Below are 19,857 nucleotides of genomic sequence, written 5' to 3' on the forward strand. Positions count from 1 at the left end.
GAACATGACATACTTGAAGAACTCGATTTACTATTGCCGTTAAGAATCACATTCCTCCCCCACATCAAACTACATCCAGCAAGTATCCCCCCAAACCTTTATCCAACATATACACGTTCCCCCAAACACCTGGAACTTCGGACTTAATTGAAGAACCCATTAAGAGACACACTGCTCCACCACATCAAACTACATCCAGCAAGTATCCCCCAAACCTTTATTCAACAGTATACACGTTCCCCTAAACACCTGCAACTTGGCTTACCTGAAGAACCCATTAACAGTCACATTGCTCCACCACATCAAGCTATATCCAGCAAGTATCACCCCAAACTTAAGCAATATAATTCAGCTTCCCCCAAACACCTGGAACTTCAGACTTACTTGAAGAACTCGATTTACTCTTGCCTTTAACAATCACATTCCTCCGCCACATCAAACAGGTATCCCCGAAACCTTTATCCAACAGTATACACGTTCCCCTAAACACCTGCAATTTGACTTACCTAAAGAACACATTAACAGTCACAATCTTCCACCACATCAAGCTACATCCAGCAAGTGCTCACCGAACTTAACCAATACAGTTCACCCTCCCCCCCAAGCACCTGGAGCATGACTTACTTGAAGAGCTCGATCCTGTCGCCGTGGTAGGCTATGTCGAGGACATTGTCGAGGCCCCCCTGAGCCAAGCTGCCCTGGACGACGATGGCCAGCACGCCGAACACCATCACGAAGGCTTGCAGCGTATCGGCGTACACCACCGCCTTCACTCCGCCCTGTGTGGGGATGACGAGGCTCAGTGGAGAGGAGGGACACACACACACACACACACACACACATTTCCAGATTATCGTACCCAGAGCATAGTATTTACCGGTTTTTAATGCCTAACTATTGCCAAGAAACACCAGGAATTAACTATTTTAACGATGAATATAAAGGAATCTAGTTATTGGGGCCCAGGAGACAGTATTTGGGTCGGAAGTTGGTAGATATGAGAGGCTGAGTACGACAATCTGGCACGTTGACACACACACACACACACACACACACACACACACACACAGGCTACATAACGAAGCTTAGTGGAGCGGAGGGGCACCATGCACGTAGGGTATAGGCTACATAACGAGGTCGATGCTCCACCCTCTAAAATGGCTGTCAGAAGGCAAAGTCTTATTAAATGGCTTTCTCTTGATGTTACACCCTCTAAAATGGCTCTCAAAAGACATGATATTGATAAGTTCCATAGACAAACTTACCTCACGAATATGTAACTTTTTTTTCAACGTTTTACAACAGAATTATATGTGAAATGCTATCCGAGTAATTTTTTTTCTATTAATACGAGTATGTGTATGAGAGTTTAGGTTAATAAATAGCTGCATACAAAATGAGGATACGCCAAAGAAAATACATTAGCCATTGCGTATATGTAAAGTATCATAAACACTAGACTGCGTTCCAATATTTTCTTTTCAGGAGCCTGTCTTTTTAAAACTTAACTAGAAGCCTTACTGAATAGGTTGGCCTTTACGCAATTAATATTCCACTACATTAACAAAAAACATGATAATGATAGGTTCCATTAACGACAAACTTATCATATAGATCACTTGGAAGTTACAAGTATCCTTAATATTTCCCAGCAGTGACGGCGAGGGAACAGCTGCTTCGGGGAGTGAGTCGAGGCAGGGGTCGAAGCGAACGAACCCGGAACACCACGAGTCCACGACCACTTGCCCGTTGGTAGTGAAGGGGAACGGACGCACCTTCCCTTCATTCAGTTTTATCTCCACTAACGGCGTAAAAGAGTGTACCAGTAACCGTGATCGTGTGTAGTGACAGTGTATTGATAAGTATGAAATGAAAAATGACTGACAGAGCAAGATACACATTCACCACTTAAGTGTCTCTTCACTAACGTCGTAAAACAAGTGTAGCAGTAACTGTGAACTAGATGAACTGTCCGTGTATAGTGAATGGCGTATAGTGACAGTGTATTGATCAGCTTGTAGCGTAAAAATGACTGACAGAGCAAGATACACATTCACCACTTTAGTTTCTCTTCACTAACGGCGTAAAACAAGTGTAGCAGTAACTGTGAACTAGATGAACTGTCCGTGTATAGCGTATTGCGTATAGTGACAGTGTATTGATCAGCTTGAAGTGTAAAGAGGACTGACAGAGAGCAAGCTACACCCATCCACCGCCTCATTACTCTTCATTAACAGCGTACAAAAGTGTATTAATAAACGGAAACTCTAGGAAGGACTGACAAAACGGCAAGCTATACTCGAACTCCACCTTATTCCCCGCCCTCACCGCCCCGACGAAGATAAACAAACATGGAATCATCTAGTGACCTCGGCAACGACTCCATCACCACCAAGGAGACGCTTCCGTAAGTACGACTGTTTGCTCTATCTCTCTTTTACTAACCACAGAGACACGTACATTTAATAACAGCTGAGAGAATGAAGGTCCTATTACTAAACACATCGGCACCCAAGTTCGCTCGTTTGAAAAGCCTCTCGAATAGAAGTTGCTGAGATTTCCACGCCCTGTTATGTGATGCTAGTGACGGTTCTACACGACTGGTGCCTCTTAAACGGGGAAAAGCACCTATTAAGACCCGGTTAATCTTCTCTGTGGCCTTGGGAAATAGGTGTGATGGGAGCCCGAGTCGTTTGAAAATGTTACCTATAGTGTCAGTGCATACAGTCATTAGTGGATTCTTGTTTTAGGAGCCTCAGATTGCGTGGAAGTGTCGCATCCTACTCAAGATGGATTGGATTGGATTGTTATCGAGTCACTTGTTTCTCTAAAAGGGTTACGTGGGTGCCAACTCTCCTGATCGTGGTCAAAGACTCTACCATGATCATAACTAATCTAACTGGTAACTGCTCTAACCAAACACTTCTATGCTTTTAATTAACTAATGTAACTTCTCTAACCGAAGACTATGCTTTTCATTAACAACTGTAACTTCTCTAACCAAAGACTGTACCATGATCATAACTAATTATCTAACTGCTGACTTCTCTAACCAAACACTTCTATGTTTTTAATTAACTACTGTAACTTCTCTAACCAAAGACTCTACCATGATCATAACTAATCTAACTGCTAACTGCTCTAACCAAACACTTCTTTTAATTAACTACTGTAACTTCTCTAACCAAAGACTCTACCATGATCATAACTAATAATCTAACTAGTAACTGCTCTAACCAAACACTTCTATGCTTTTCATTAACTACTGTAACTTCTCTAACCAAAGACTCTCCCATAACACGCAGAAAGACACAGAGAGACAGACAGACGCATACTCACAAAGGTGGAATACAGCGTGCAGGATATCCCGATGATGGCAATGTTGAGGTAGAGGCTGAGGCCGGTCATCTTCTCGAGGGCCAGGGAGGGCGGAAAGAGGAGGAACCCGATGAACATGTAGCCCCCAACCAGCTGCAGCAAGACCGTGGCCTGCCGCAGCAACTTGGACTGGAACCTCTGCTCAATGTACTGCGTGGGGGAGAAAAGACAGACGATCGTGGCATTAAAATGAAGGAGAGGAAAAGAAGACGGTCGTGGTATTAAAATGAAGGAGATTAGAGGACGATTGTGGTATTAAGATGAATGAGATTAGAAGACGATTGTGGTATTAAGATGAATGAGAAAAGACAGACGATCGTGGTATTAAAATGAAGGAGAGGAAAAGAAGACGGTCGTGGTATTAAAATGAAGGCGATTAGAAGACGAGTGTGGTATTAAGATGAATGAGATTAGAAGACGATTGTGGTATTAAGATGAATGAGAAAAGACAGACGATCGTGGTATTAAAATGAAGGAGAATAGAAGACGATCGTGATATTAAAATGAAGAAGAAAAGAAGACGGTCGTGGCATTAAAATGAAGGAGAATAGAAGAAGATCGTGATATTAAAATGAAGAAGAAAAGAAGACGGTCGTGGCATTAAAATGAAGGAGAATAGAAGACGATCGTGATATTAAAATGAAGAAGAAAAGAAGACGGTCGTGGCATTAAAATGAAGGAGAATAGAAGAAGATCGTGGCATTAAGATGAAGGAGAATAGAAGACGATTGTGGATTAAAATGAAGGAAAAAAAAAACAATCGTGGTATCATATTAAAGAAAAAAAATGTATTAAAAAGTAGTGAGTAAAGAAGCAGAAACACAAGAAACAGAGAATCACTTACACTTAAAGGGAAGGAAAACTGTATCAACTAGGAGAGAAGGAAGCAAAAGAGAAGGAACAAGAGGCCAAGTTAGAGAGAGTAAGAACTAGGAAAGAATGAAGCAGAAGGAATGAAGAAAGAAATGGACCACTCTACTTACATGGTACATAGACACCATCTGGAGGGGGTACATGACAGGGATGAAGAACTTGGCGATGGCGATGAGTCCCACCAGCATCCCGATATCCATGACCCACATCTGAGTCCCATAGGCGTACATCTCCCCGGCGTTGCCCATGATGGTAATAGCGGACACTGTGCCGACCATGAGACTCAGCGCCAGAGGGAAGGGACTCATGGTTCGTCCTCCAAGCATATACTCGAGTGGCGTTGCCTTCCGCCCCAAGACGCTATGGTACACGCCCACGATAGCGCTTAGGATCAGTGACAGTACCAGCAGCACCATGTCCAGCACGCCTAGACCCATTGTGCTGAGCTTGTGGTGGTTGGTAGTGAATCACGTGACTTGGTTGGCTCTTCACCGCCTCTTCGTGTCCCTTGGCGCCTCCAGTTCCTTGTGGTTCCCCGTTTTCTTTGCCGTGGCTCTTGGGGTGTGGTGTTCGTATGGCACACTCTCCTAAATGGCTTTCTGTTGGTTCACCTTCTTTTCCGCGTTTCTTTGCGCCTCCAGTTAATTGTGGTTTTCCGTTTTCTATGCAGTGGCTCTTGGGTTCTCTGGTTCGTATGGCAAACTCCTTTAAATGGCTGGTGGTCTTGAGATCCTCATAAAATGGCTCTCAAATGGCTAATATACTGCTGTTAGTGGGTCAGAGTTTCTTAAATGTCTTTTTCTTGATGCTTAACGCCCTTGAACGCCTCAAAAATAGCTCTCAAATGGCTAATCTGCTGTTGATCGTATGCCAGAGTCTCTCTTGATGCTAAACGGTCTTCGATCCCTCTAAAATGGCTCCCAAATGTGTGGTTTTCGTATGATGAGTGAGACGTGATTCTTCTCGAAGTGGTTCAATAGCCGACGTTCGAGTAGCAAGGCGGCCCGGTTGAGTTCTAGAAGCCCGATCGACTAGCAAGGAGCCCGGTCGGGAAGCGAGGCAGCCCGGTCGAGTAAGAAGGCAGCCCGATGATCCAACAGCCCCGATAACTCCTCTTCTGCCTCCGTTCAGCGCGAGTCTCTGCGTGGTGGGCGTGGGTCGACTCTCATCTGTAAAGGAAGAAAATATGATAGAGTTTTTTTATGGATGTTTGTGAATGATTGGTGTTTATTTATGTGTGTGCGATGTGTGTGTGTGTGTGTGTGTGTGTGTGTGTGTGTGTGTGTGTGTGTGTGTGTGTGTGTGTGTGTGTGTGTGTGTTTTTTTTGTTTTGCTTTTTTGCTGTTCTGTTTTGTATTGCATTGTGTTTGTTTTCTTGTTTGTTGTTTGTGTTTTGTGTTGATGTGGTTGCCTTCTTTGACTTCACCGGAGCTGTTTATTTGAATGCTTCTCTCTCTCTCTCTCTCTCTCTCTCTCTCTCTCTCTCTCTCTCTCTCTCTCTCTCTCTCTCACACACACACACACACACACACACACACACAAACATCCTCTCCAAACATTACATACCACACTAAGAAGGATGAGAGCCCTCCAGATCATCATCATCATCAATATTATTTAAACAACGTGTTGCTATTAGACCAAACACTTCCACACCGAGAGAGGAGGAGGAGGAGGAGGAGGATGATCAGGAGGAGGAGGAATGTTGCATACCACGGAGCATTAGTAAAATATGGAATCACTGAATTTAATTTGGCCCGTGGGTATACTAATCCCACGGGACTACTTCAGATAGGAGGAGTAGGAGGAGGAGGAGGAGGAAGAAGAAGAGGAAGAGGAGGAGGAGGAGGAGGAGGAGGAGGTGGAGGAAAAGGAGGAAGGGAGAGGAACATGAAAAGCCGTTTGCAGAGATATGGATGGAAAGGAGAAGGATGTAGAAGAAAAAGGGAGATTAAAAAAGGGAGGAAAGGGGGTGGGAGGAGAGGAATGGAGGAAGGAAGAAGTGGAGGAGGAGGAGGAGGAGGAGGAGTAATAGGTGGGAGGAAACTAAGAACAAGAAGACAAGTTGTAGTAGTAGAAGTAGTATTAGTAGTAGTGGTAGTAGTAGTAGTAGTAGTAGAAGTAGTACCAGTAGAAGCAGTAGTAGTAGTAGTAGTAGTAGTAGTAGTAGTAGTAGAAGTAGTAATAGTAGAAGCAGTAGTAGTAGTAGTAGTAGTAGTAGTAGTAGTAGTAGTAGTAGAAGTAGTAATAGTAGAAGCAGTAGTAGTAATAGTAGTAGTATTAGTATTAGTATTAGTGGCAGTAAATGCGTAAATACTCCTTTCTACTTCCACCTTTACGCAATACAAATACAAAGCAAGTTTGCATATATGAAACAAAACAGCGCATACGAACACTAAAAACTGATGCGTATAACAAAACCAGCGTAATGAAGAAGGCAAGCACTATTTCCCACCACAAGGACTATTTCCCACCACAAGGACTATTTCCCACCACAAGGACTATTTCCCACCACAAGCACTATTTCCCACCACAAGGACTATTTCCCACCACAAGGACTATTTCCCACCACAAGCACTATTTCCCACCACAAGCACTATTTCCCACCACAAGGACTATTTCCCACCACAAGGACTATTTCCCACCACAAGCACTATTTCCCACCACAAGCACTATTTCCCACCACAAGCACTATTTCCCACCACAAGCACTATTTCCCACCACAAGCATTATTTCCCACCACAAGCACTATTTCCCACCACAAGCACTATTTCCCACCACAAGCACTATTTTCCAAGCACTATTTCCCACCACAAGCACTATTTCCCACCACAAGCACTATTTCCCACCACAAGCACTATTTCCCACCACAAGCACAAGCACTATTTCCCACCACAAGCACTATTTCCCACCACAAGCACTATTTCCCACCACAAGCACTATTTCCACCACAAGCACTATTTCCCACCACAAGCACTATTTCCCAAGCACTATTTACACCACAAGCACTATTTCCCACCACAAGCACTATTTCCCACCACAAGCACTATTTCCCACCACAAGCACTATTTCCCACAAGCACTATTTCCCAAGCACTATTTCCCACCACTATTTCCCACCACAAGCACTATTTCCCACCACTATTTCCCACCACAAGCACTATTTCCCAAGCACTATTTCCACCACAAGCACTATTTCCCACCACAAGCACTATTTCCCAAGCACTATTTCCACCACAAGCACTATTTCCCACCACAAGCACTATTTCCCACCACAAGCACTATTTCCCAAGCACTATTTCCCACCACAAGCACTATTTCCCACCACAAGCACTATTTCCCACCACAAGCACTATTTCCCACCACAAGCACTATTTCCCACCACAAGCACTATTTCCCACCACAAGCACTATTTCCCACCACAAGCACTATTTCCCACCACAAGCACTATTTCCCAAGCACTATTTCCCACCACAAGCACTATTTCCCAAGCACTATTTCCCACCACAAGCACTATTTCCCAAGCACTATTTCCCACCACAAGCACTATTTCCCAAGCACTATTTCCCACCACAAGCACTATTTCCCAAGCACTATTTCCCACCACAAGCACTATTCCCCAAGCACTATTTCCCACCACAAGCACTATTTCCCACCACTATTTCCCACCACAAGCACTATTTCCCAAGACCACAGCGAAGATTAACCAGTTTTTCATGGGTTGAGATTTCCCCGTTCAAAACGCAGAAGAAGTGAAGGAGGAGGAGGAAGAGGAGGAGTAATAGATGGGAGAAAACGAAGAACAAGAAGGCAAAGGATACTCCAGTTTATAGTTTTCTTTTTAAAACTATCACCACCATCACCAAAACAGTCCATGGAAATCCCTCCCAACAGCAACTTCCACAACAGGCTTTTCAAACAGGGGAACGGAGTCGTCGATACGTTGAATTAAGAACATGGACACTGATTTATACCTTTTAGACCCGTTTTTCAAGGCGTTGGTTACTTGGGTTTTCTTGATCTTTGTCTCATGTTACTTTTCACGACTAAGTTTGTAATAAGACTTAACTCTTATCCAACACTTCCAAATCACTCTCACACTCTCTCGCAAAAGTGGAAGTAAAAAGCGAAACTAGCCACATAAGTTACTAATAAGACGCTTGGAAAATACTGAAGTAACGTAGCGTGGGGGAGTACCGAGTGTGTGCGTCCTCCCTTGACGACTGACCACTGGAGACTGAAGAGAGGAATGATGAATCGTGACTCGTGAGGGAGGAGCTGATAGGGAGGGAGAGAGAGAGTGTGGGCTGGGGGGTGGGGGAGGGAGGATACGAAAGGGAGATTGTTTTTAAAGGGATTGAGTGACCGGTGAAGAATTGTGATAACAGAGAGAGAGAGAGAGAGATGGGGGGGGGGGGAATTGGAACTCTCGGATGTCCGTCGGATAAGAATGAGAGGCGAAGAACTCACAGTATTTTGAAACGTGTGTGTGTGTGTGTGTGTGTGTGTGTGTGTGTGCGTGTGTGTGCGGATGAGAGATAATTAGATAGATAAATGGTGAGAGAGAAAGGCTATCCTTATCTCTAGGAAGGTTAAGGAGGAGGAGGAGGAGGAGGAGGAGGAGGAGAAGGAGGAGGAGGAGGAGGAGGAGGACGAGGACTTGCCGGTGCCTCGTATCACATCCTGTCCTAGACTCACCTGGGCTACACACACACACACACACACACACACACACACACACACACACACACACACACACACACACACACACACAAAGCCCATCAATATGAGTGGAAAGAGTGATTAGAGCAGGAGGAGGAGGAGGAGGAAGAAAGAGGAGGAGGTGAGAGAGCATACATACAATCCACTTCTCTCCTCCACCACACCTCCTTTTCCTCCACTTCCTCTCCCTCCACCTGTCTCCCCTTCCACCCTTCCCCCTATATAACCTAATTTTTTCGGCTCTCTCCACGCCCCTTGACATCGCTCGTCCATACACTTACACCAAGGGCTTGAAGTATCGCAATGAACGCTAATATAAACATTTCAAGACCATAAAAAAGTCCTCTCTCCCTGACCCCTTCTTTCCCCCCTAAGGATGCTGCCCGCTAATCCTTCCCATAAGTCACGTAGAAGAGGAGGAGGAGAGAAGAAGGAGGAGGAGGGGAACAGGTGAAGGTCCCTAGACATCACAAACTTAACCCAGTGACCCGGTTTTTAGTTTTGTTTTTATCCTTCACTGCAACAAACTTCCCCACTCTTACACCCCAGGGAACTAGATTACCCTTTGGCTTTCCATTTGGTTCCCCCTTTGTTGTTGTTTTTCTGTTATTTTCCTTTGCCAGTTCATGGTGGGAGAGTTTGAGGGCTTAACTCTACAAATTCTCGTAGCTCCTTATAGGTAACTCTTACATATTCCTTCCTTCTCGTTTTCTTCCTTATTGGTGTTCCTTCCATTAGAATAAAAAACATGAGAAATAGTTGTGAGCCGAAAGCACCGTCACTCCTCTACTCACATCGGGCAGGGAGGGGCGAGGCTTGCTGTTTAAGGATTGTTCTGTTCCCTCCTATAGTCGTCCAAATATGTTGAGGCCGGTCTGGCGTAGGCTACCGCGGGTCCTTTCCTCCCCTCTGCTCTGCCACACAGTCCCAACACCTATCTCTTCCTCTCATATGTAAGGTATAGGTTACACATGAGAGGAAAAAATAGGTGTTAGGACTGTGTGGTAGAGCAGAGGGGAGAAATGGACCAGCGGGAGCCAACGCCAAAACGGACTCGACAATTTGGTGTCACTATAAAAGGTGCGGGTCGGGTCATTGCTAATTAATGGTGGCCCGGAACAGGGTGACAACAGACCGACTCTCTTCTCCCACGCCAGCATTCTGTCGATGAGGACCTTTGCAATTTTCACCACCTTTTTCCTTATCGGTGCTTGTAACACACCTAAAGAATCGGAAAACTGTGCCGATTTCGAAACTGTGAAAATTCAATACGAGCACATCTGTGAGAATTGCACCGACAGACGACAGACCGACTCTCTTCTCCCACGCCAGCATTCTGTCGATGAGGACCTTTGCAATTTCCACCACTTTCTTTTTCCTTATCGGTGCTTGTAACACACCTAATGAATCGGAAAACTGTGCCGATTTCGAAACTGTGAAAATTCAATACGAGCACATCTGTGGGAGTGAAACAAAACAAAAAAGTGAGATGAAGTGTTTATTTTATTTTTCTATTTTTTTTTTACAACAAAGGAGACAGCTCAAGGGCACACAAAAGAGGAAACAATAATAAAAAAGTCCACCACTCGCTGCTCTTTCCTTTATTTTCCCTCCATTATCTAAATATAAGTAGTCTTGCCGTAATTATTTTAGGCTCGTGATTATCCAGAAGCTGACCTGTCTTTCGGCCACTCTTCTTAAATCTTTCAAAGGACCAGCGAGTAGCGGGCTTTTTTTTCATTATCGTTTCCTTTTATTTTTTTGCCCTTGTGCTGTTTCCTCTACTGTAAAAAATATAAAAAAAATTGAAATTGACTTGTCTTTCGGTCACTCTCCTCAACTCTTTCATAGGACCAGTGAGTAGCGGGCTTTTTTTCATTATCGTTTCCTTTTATTTTTTTGCCCTTGTGCTGTTTCCTCTACTGTAAAAAAAAAAAAGGTTCATGATCACGATGGTGGAGTCGGTGTTCCAAAAGGTTATCTCGTAGTTTGCTAATATCGGTTGAAAGTATAAAATTTCGATGCACTGAAAACCTAAAACTCCGACTACTTATGTGACACCACCGGGCGGCATTTTCAGACACCTCCTTGTCAAATACGTGTACTTGGGCGTCGAAGGGTTTGATAATACAGGCCCTTGGAGTAACATTCAGAGGCCAAGGAGGGAGGAGCGGGGCGGGAAAGACGGCGCGGAAACACCTTAGAGTTGCGTCGTGTCTTGTGGTCCTGTGGTGGAAGGGTTAGCAAATAGCAATACAGGAATCCTAGTTTGAATCTCGCTGGACCTTGGTAGTGGGTATTGCCTATTCTTCTTCTTTATCTTAATTTCACCTTTATTTTGTTGTTCTTATATTTTTTTCTTATTTTTATTCTTCTAATTGTTGTTGTTATTGTTATTATTCCTATGTTAGATATTATATTTCTGTGTGTGTGTGTGTGTGTGTGTGTGTGTGTGTGTGTGTGTGTGTGTGTGTGTGTGTGTGTGTGTGTGTGTGTGTGTGTGTGTACATAGTTAACAAATCATTCATTCATTTAATACAAGTTCATGCGATTACATTCTTTCTCTCTCTCTCTCTCTCTCTCTCTCTCTCTCTCTCTCTCTCTCTCTCTCTCTCTCTCTCTCTCTCTCTCTCTCTCTCTCTCTCTCTCTCTCTCTCTCTCCTTTGCATAGCTTGGTAGAACAAATGTTTGTATTGCAAGGGATTGACGGACCAAAGGAAAGAGGAGGAGGAGGAGGAGGAGGAGGAAGAGGAGGAAGAGGAGGGGGAGGAAGAAGAGGAAATGAGAAAGGGGGGAGGGTAGCATAATCCTATTAGTTTTCAGTTTAATTATTAGAGTGAGTTAGCTCTAATTTCTCTCTCTCTCTCTCTCTCTCTCTCTCTCTCTCTCTCTCTCTCTCTCTCTCTCTCTCTCTCTCTCTCTCTCTCTCTCTCTCTCGTTCACTGATGCGTATTTCTCGTCTTATGAAACATCTTTATTATTAGAGAGAGAGAGAGAGAGAGAGAGAGAGAGAGAATAATTATAATGGAAAGAGAAGAATTATGGCAAGGAAGATTAGTGACAGTCTCTTCCTCCTCCTCCTCCTCCTCCTCCTCCTCCTCCTCCTCGTCCTCACCTCGACCCTCCTCCCCAGGTATTGAGGGCGGAGGTAATACATTCCTCCCTCTCTCTCCTCCCCCTCCTTCCTCCCCCCTTCGCATTCTTTCCTCCCCTTCCTTTCCACTCTTCCCCTCACCTTCCCCTTCTTCCTCCCCTCTTCCTTCCTTTCCCTCCTCTTCTGGCCTTCTCTCTCTCCCCTCTTTCTTCCTTCCTTCTTCCTCTCCTTTTCCTCCAATTCTTCCCTCCCTTTCATTTTCTTCTCTTTTCCTCCCCATTCTCTTACTTTCTTCCTCCTTTCCTCTTTTCCTCCAGCTTTTCTTCCTTTCTTTATCTTTCCCTCACTTTTTTCTCCATTTCTTCCTCCATTTCTTTTTCCTTCCTCCTTTTTCCTCCTTTCTATATCTCCCTTTCTCTCCCATATCTTTCTTCTTTTCTTCCTCCTCTTCTTCATGTTCCTCTCTCTTCCTCCTCCTCCTCCTCCTCCACGACCCAGTTCTTCCTTCCTTCCTCCCCATCTTCCACCTCTCCTTTCCTCACCGTATCTTCCTCCCCTTCTTCCTCCTCCTCCTCCTCCACGACCCAGTTCTTCCTTCCTTCCTCCCCATCTTCCACCTCTCCTTTCCTCACCGTATCTTCCTCCCTTTCTTCCTCCTCCTCTTCCTCCCCTGCGGATCTAACCCAGACCTTGCAGCAGCAGGAGGAGGAGGAGGAGGAGGAGGAGGATGAGGAGGATGCTCGTTGTCACTTGAAATGTCTTTTTAGAGAGAGGTTATGGGTGACCTTGTGTGTGTGTGTGTTCGTGTGTGTGTGTGTATGTGTGTGTGTGTGTGTACAATATTATGGTTAAAGCTTACACGACACCGCCTCCCTATGCCCTCAATCTCTCTCTCTCTCTCTCTCTCTCTCTCTCTCTCTCTCTCTCTCTCTCTCTCTCTCTCTCTCTCTCTCTCTCTTAAAAGGTCAATTAAGTAAGGAGAGACATGCTGTGTGTAATGTAACTTAGATGCGGGGGGGGGGGGGGGGGAGGTTGGGGGGTGGGGAGTAACTGTTTGCATTGGTAACCGTGGGGTTGTGTTTAAGGCAGGGGAAAGGGAGAGAGAGGGGAGGAACGAGAGGAGAGAAAGGATGGGGGTTGATGTTCTTGTATGAGAGAGAGCTTGTACTATTGTGTTCAGTAAATTGTCTATCTATCTATCTATCTATCTATTTATCTATCTATCTATCTATCTGGGAGTTCATGTGGGCATTGATGAATTCATAAGAAAGAAAATGGTAAGAAGAACTGTATGGCTGTGGTGATGGGTGGAGTGAGGGAGTGGATTGGGGGGAATGGAGTGGAGGAGGAGGACTGGAGGTATAGGGTGGTGGAATAGATGAAGTGGAGTGTGGTAATGAAGGAGAATGGAGGTAAGGGGAGTGGAGTTATGAGAAGGGGAGTGAAGTGGAGTAGGGAAATGGATGAGAAGTGGATTGGAGGTGAGGAGTGGAGTGGATGGGAAGAGAGTAGTTGAATGGATTGGAGCTGTAGAGTGATGTGGAGTGGAAATGTGAAGTGGAGTAGTGAAATGGAATGGACTGAGAGTGAAGTGGAGTAGTGGGGAGTGGAAGGGAGTAGGGAAATGGAGGGAACTGGACTGGACAGGAGTAGTAAAGTGGCGTAATGGAATGGGGAATAGAGTAATGGAGTAGTGAAATGGAGTAAGGAAGTGGAGTAGTGGAAAAGAAGGGGAGTGAAGTGGGTGAATGGAAGGGAGTCGGGGAATAGAGGAGAATGGGGGAAGGGGAGAAGGAAAAGAAAAGGAAGAGAAAAGGAGAAGAAGAAAAGGAAGAAAGAATGAGAAGGAAGGAGGGAGAGGTTAACAAAAGAGAGGAAGAGGAAAATGAAGAAGAGGAGGAGAAGGAAAAGAGGGATGGAAGAGATAACAAGAGGAAGATAAGGGGAAGAAAAGAGGAAGAAAAACAAAAAATAAAGAGAATGGGGAATGGGGAATGGATGGGGAGTAGGGAAGTGGAGGAGTGGAGTGGAGTGGAAGGAGTGGAAAGGTCAACGCACATTGCTTCGTCCTTAAGTGGACAAAAAAAAAAAAAGCATCTGTTGTTTAAGTCATGGCTGCTTCGGGCAAGGTCACAGACACACACACACACACACACACACACACACACACACACACACACACACACACCTGGAATGCAGCCAAACCAGGTGATTCGTGTACGTGTGTGTGTGTGTGTGTGTGTGTGTGTGTGTGTGTGTGTGTGTGTGTGTGTGTGTGTGTGTGTGTGTGTGTGTGTGTGTGTGTGTGTGTGTGTGTGTGTGTGTGTGTGTGAGACCTTGCCTAAATGCTACCCATCATATCTCCCTTTCTTGCCACCCTTAACTGTTCTTCCCCTCCCTTGATTTCTCTCTCCCTTTTCTCTCTCTCTCTCTCTCTCTCTCTCTCTCTCTCTCTCTCTCTCTCTCTCTCTCTCTCTCTCTCTCTCTCTCTCTCTCTCTCTCTCTCTCTCTCTCTCTCTCTCTCCCCCTTCCTGCTTCCTACCGTAACCTTGCCTCTCCCTCTTTTATTTATCTCCCTTTTCTCTCCCTCTTCTCTTCCTTTTCTCCCTTCCCCATTTATCACCCTTTATGTCTCTTCCTCCCTTCTTGCGATCCTCCGTTTTCTTCCTTCTCTGTCTTTCATTATTTCTTATTTATTCTCCTTCTTTCTCTTACTTCATCTTTTTCTCCCTTCTTCTTTCCTTCTCTTTATCTTAGTTTACCATTTGTCTCATTTTCTTTTCTTTCTCTACTTCTTTTCCTCTTCTTTCTCTTTTCTTCCTCTTCTTCTTGTTTCGTCCATTCCTCTTTTCCTGCTTTTCCTCTTCCTCTTCCTCTTCCTTTTTGTTAATTTCTTCCCCTTCCTACTCATTCCTTCTCCCTCTTCTTTTTCCCCTTTCCTCCTCATCTTCTTCTTCTCCCTATCTTTATCTCTTTTCCTTTATTTCCTCTTCTTCCTCTCCCACCTATCTCCCCTTCCTCCCTTCCTTCTTCTTCTTCTTCTTCTTCTTCTTCTTCTTCTCTCCTTCATCTTTATCTCCACCCTCTTCATCGTAACCTTTCATCTTCTCCTCCTCTCTCATTTTCCTTCTTCCTTTCCTTACCTCCTTCCTTTCCTTTTATCTCCCCTTCTTCCCTCCTTCCTTACTCTCTTCTCACCGTTTTTCTCTCCTCTCTTTCTCTTGTCTTGCACCTTTCGTCCCCTCCTCCTCCCCCTTTCCTTCTCCCTTTTTCTCTCCCTTTCTCTCCCTCTTTCCTCTCCACTCTTTTTCATCCTTAAAATCAAGTCATCAGAATTGCTCTCACGATCTTGTTTTCTTTTCTCCTCTTCACTAAATAGGAGGAGAAGGAGGAGGAGGACGAGGAGGAGGAGGAGGAGGACTGAAGGAATGAGGAAGAACAAAGTAGAAGGAAATGAATAACTTATTTTTCTCTCTTTCTGAAACCCAAAATTAACCGAGGAAGAGGAAGAGGAGGAGGAGGAAGAGGAGGAGGAGGAGGAGGAGAGGAGACTTGATGCGAATTTTGTGGGTTGGTACTTAAGAGACACTTGTAAGTTCTTATGATCCTCCTCCTCCTCCTCCTCCTCTTCCTCCTCCTTCTCTTACAGTGCCTCAAGAGTCTCCTCCTCCTCCTCCTCCTAGTTGCGCATCTCCCGAGTGTTTTGTTTTCAACCTTATCTCCGTTTTCTCTCATCTCCCATTTTCATTTACATGGTCACTTTTCTTCGCCCACTTCTTATCTTTGACACTTTGCGAGCTCCTAGAAGCAAGCTCGACCGCCACTTCCTGCAACTTAAAACTCACTTAAGTACAAATGCGGTCTTGGTGGCGTGTGATTGGATAGGGTCTGTGTGGCCTATGTAAATCTATGTATATCCTATTTTGTTTGTTTGTTTCTGTGTGTGGTAATGGAGGTGAAGGGGTGGAGATGGGTAGATAATGGTGTCTTCCTCTCTTTCTTCACTTCTGTCTTCGTGATCAAAATTCCTCCCCTTCTTCATCTTTTTTTTTTTTTGTCTTCTCCTTCATTCCCTTCTCTTCTTTTTCTCTCATTTTCTCATATTTTCGCTCGTTTTTAGTCTCTCTCGGGATTGCGTTTTCTTCCTTCCTTTCTTTCCTTTTGTCTTCGTGCTTAAAATTCCTTCCCTTCTATCTTCTTAAATCTTATCATAATCTCTCTCTCTCTCTCTCTCTCTCTCTCTCTCTCTCTCTCTCTCTCTCTCTCTCTCTCTCTCTCTCTCTCTCTCTCTCTCTCTCTCTCTCTTGTTTATCTATTATTTTCTTATCTTTTTCCTCATAAACACTCCCTACCGTTTTTTCTTCTCTCTCTTCCTTATTCCTCTGTTTTAGAATATTCAAATCCTCTCTTCTGTAATCTCAATGAACTCACGACTTTTCTCCTCTCTCGTCCAAGCAATCGTGTATTTATCTATTTCCTTCCTCTCACCTCCAATTCCTTCTATCTATTTCTCTTATTACTCTTTTATCTATCTGTATCCTTCCTTCCTTCAGCCATTCACTCTGTACCTCGCATCCTTTTCTTTCCTCTCTCTCCATTCTTCTATCTCTCTCTTTTTCGCAGCACCAGTAAACCGTGATATCTGTTCGCTGGTCTGTTTATCTGTCCGCTGTCTGGTTCGTTAGAGGCCGACTGGCGGGGGGGTAGGTGTGGGGAGCTGTTCTTGGAAGCTGTGACGGTCAGGCAGCGTTACGTCATCGTCAGGAGGAGGTGTACTTGCTTGCATTGATCTTTGCTATAGTGATTCCTCTGCCCCTGATGCCCGCCCCCGCCCAGCCTTGCCTTACGTGTGACGAGACATTGGAATTCTCAGACACCTCAGCGCTTATACTCAGACTTCTTTTCTCTCCTCTTCTCCTCCCTTAGTTTCCTCTTATTTTTCTCTCCTCCCTTCTTACTTTTTTTCTCTCCTCCCTTACTTTCTTACTTTTTTCTCTTCTCCCTTATTTTCTTCTTACCTTTTTCTCTCTCCCTTTTCTCGCCTTTTATCTTTCCTTCCCTCCTCCTTTTTGTCAACCTTCTCTCCCTAATCTTTTCCTTTCCCCTTTTCCTCCCTTTTCCTTCCTTACTTTCCCCCTTTTCTCGTTTTTTATCTTTCCTTCCCTCCTCCTCTTTCTCATCCTGTTCTCCCTAATCTTTTCCTTCCCCTTTTTCCTCCCTTTCTCTCCCTCTTTCCTCTCCACTCTCCTTCATCCTTAAAATCAAGCAATTAAAATCAGCAATGGGACAAGGCTTTCGTAGGTGTTGTGGGCATTTCCAGGGGTAGCTTTATGACCCTGGTGGTAGTTTGACCCTTCCTCTGTGCCATGAACCTAAAGAAACGCTCATGAGAACCCGATCAGTCTCGTTTTTGGCCTTTGAAAATAGCTGATGTGAGAGCCGAAAGCGTTAGAGAATTCGAGACATTTTTTTTAAAAGTAGAGGAAGCAGTTCAAGGGGAAAAAACAACAACGAAACAATAATGAAAAAAAAAAAAAAGCCCGCTGCTCACTGCTCCTAAAGTGCAAAGATGAATTTAAATCGAGAATGTCATACAAACAGATACATAAAAGAGACATCATGACAAACTAGTATAAAAATGTATGTGAAAGTAAATCGTTAATGTAAATAGAGAAAAAAACAACGAATAAAACAAACGAGAAATGTATCAATGGACGAACTGATAAGATGTGATGTGTATGTGTGTGTGTGTGTGTGTGTGTGTGTGTGTGTGTGTGTGTGTGTGTGTGTGTGTGTGTGTGTGTGTGTTTAGGTTAGTTAGGGCATGTGACTTTATTAACACACACACACACACACACACACACACACACACACACACAAGTACGTAATGATAGACTTAAAATTGTGTGTTCTAGTAAATTCCACCCTCAAGTACACACACACACACACACACACACACACACACACACACACACACACACACAAGTACGTAATGATAGACTTAAAATTGTGTGTTCTAATAAATTCCACCTTCAAGTATGCGCGCACACACACACACACACACACACACACACACACAATACAAGGAAAGATGTGTCAAAAACGAGAGAGGGAAAATCCTTGAACCGTGTAACTACCTCATGGAACTTTTACCCAGAAGTAGATTTTTTTCTTCTCCTTTTTCCTCATAATAATTTTGGGAAGTGACGGCGGCGGTGGTGGTGGTGGTGGTGGTGATGACGTTATGTTTTTTTTTGTGGTGTCATGGTCTGATTGGAAGATTACTGCTTAGTCTCACCACCACCACCACTGTCATTATTGCTAGTGGTGGTGGTGGTGATGGTGGTGGTGGTGGTGGTGGTGGTAACAGTGGTGATAGCGGTGTTGAGAGAACCAGCATATACGTCTTGCCAAAATAGTGTCATTTCTCACATAATAGCAAAATATCTGTAATAATAATAATAATAATAATAATAATAATAATAACAATAAAAATAATAATAGTAATAAATATAATAGCAGTAATAGTAAAAAGTAAATAACAGGCCTTTTTTTGTGTGTGTGTGCAGGAAAACACGCACGGTGAAAAGGGCGGATCAAGGGGACGCCCACTCAGCTCACTCACTCGTGGCTATAAGAACAAAGTGGGTAACTCCTACAAGAGGGGGGAGGGGGGGAGGCGTTCTCTCAAGGACGTCTGCGTTGAGGAGGAGGAGGTAGATAAGAAGTAGACGCAGAGAAGAAGATTGTTGGCGAAAGAGGAGGAGGAGGAGAACAAGAGATGAAGAAAAATAAACAAAAAGGAGGAGGAGGAGGAGGAGGAGGAGGAGGAGGAAGAGGAAGAGGAGGAGGTGGATAAGAAGTAGACGCAGAGAAGAAGATAATAGGCGAAAGAGGAAGAGGAGAAAAAGAGATGAAGAAACATAAACTAAAAGGAGGAGGAGGAGGAGGAGGAGGAGAAGGAAGAAGAGCAGGAGAAAAAAAATGAAGAGATAAACAGAGGAGAATAATAAAGAAAGAGGAGGAAAATGAGGAGGAGGAGGAGGAGGAGGAGGAGGAGAAGGAGGAGAAGAAGAAGGGGTAAGAAGAGAAGAAAAACCGAAACAGGATAAGAAAAGGACGGAGAAGAGGAGGAAAAAGAGGAGGAAGAGGAGGAGGTAGAGAAGGAAGCAGAATAACAAGGAGGAGAAGCAGAAAAAGGAGATCATGGAGGAGGAGGAGGAGGAGGAGGAGGAGGTAGAGGTAGAGAAGGAAGCAGAAGAAAGAGGAGAAGCAGAAAAAGGAGATCAATGAGGAGGAGGAGGAGGAGGAGGAGGACAACGATCAAATCTTATGAAAGTTCGAATTCTCAGAGACGAAGAAATGCGTTCCCCGAAACTACTCATGCTAGGTAAGATGATGATGGTGATGATGGTGGTGATGATGATGATAGTGATAGAGTTTACATTCCTCAACCTCTCCTCCTCTTTTTTTTTTCTCCTTTTTCTTCCTCCTCCTCCTCCTCCTCCTCCTCTCTTCTTTTCCTTCGTTTTTTCTGTATATTCTTTTTCTTCTGCTATTTTTTGTTACCTCCTCCTCCTCCTCCTCCTCCTCCTCCTCCTCCTCTCTACACCCTCCCCATTTACCTCTCTCTCCCTCTCTACATTCCCTACCCATTACTCTACCCTCCACCTATCTGCTCCTACCCATATATATTCCTTACCTTACTGCCCCCTTCGCTTCCTGCCTTACCCCAACCTCTCCCGTCCCCTTCCTGCCTCCCCCCTTCCCCCCTCCCCCCCGCCTGATTCG

The 19,857-nt window shown here is 44.4% G+C and overlaps 1 protein-coding gene across 6 annotated transcripts in view; it reads right to left on the reverse strand.

Moving 5' to 3' along the window:
• LOC127001239 (sodium-coupled monocarboxylate transporter 1-like) overlaps positions 1-19,857 on the reverse strand; it is an 85,489-nt gene that overhangs the window by 7,873 nt on the left and 57,759 nt on the right. For 3 of the 6 annotated variants that reach the window (XM_050865530.1, XM_050865524.1, XM_050865526.1), the window contains 3 exons: positions 4,362-5,420; positions 3,340-3,528; positions 625-779 (listed from right to left, as the gene is read on the reverse strand). In XM_050865530.1, the coding sequence (XP_050721487.1) occupies positions 625-779; positions 3,340-3,528; positions 4,362-4,688 (671 nt within the window). In that variant the 5' untranslated portion in view covers positions 4,689-5,420. The other 3 variants (XM_050865525.1, XM_050865528.1, XM_050865527.1) reach the window with 3 other exon arrangements.

The sequence above is a fragment of the Eriocheir sinensis genome, chromosome 20 (genome assembly GCF_024679095.1).
Source record: "Eriocheir sinensis breed Jianghai 21 chromosome 20, ASM2467909v1, whole genome shotgun sequence".
Taxonomy (NCBI): domain Eukaryota; kingdom Metazoa; phylum Arthropoda; class Malacostraca; order Decapoda; family Varunidae; genus Eriocheir; species Eriocheir sinensis.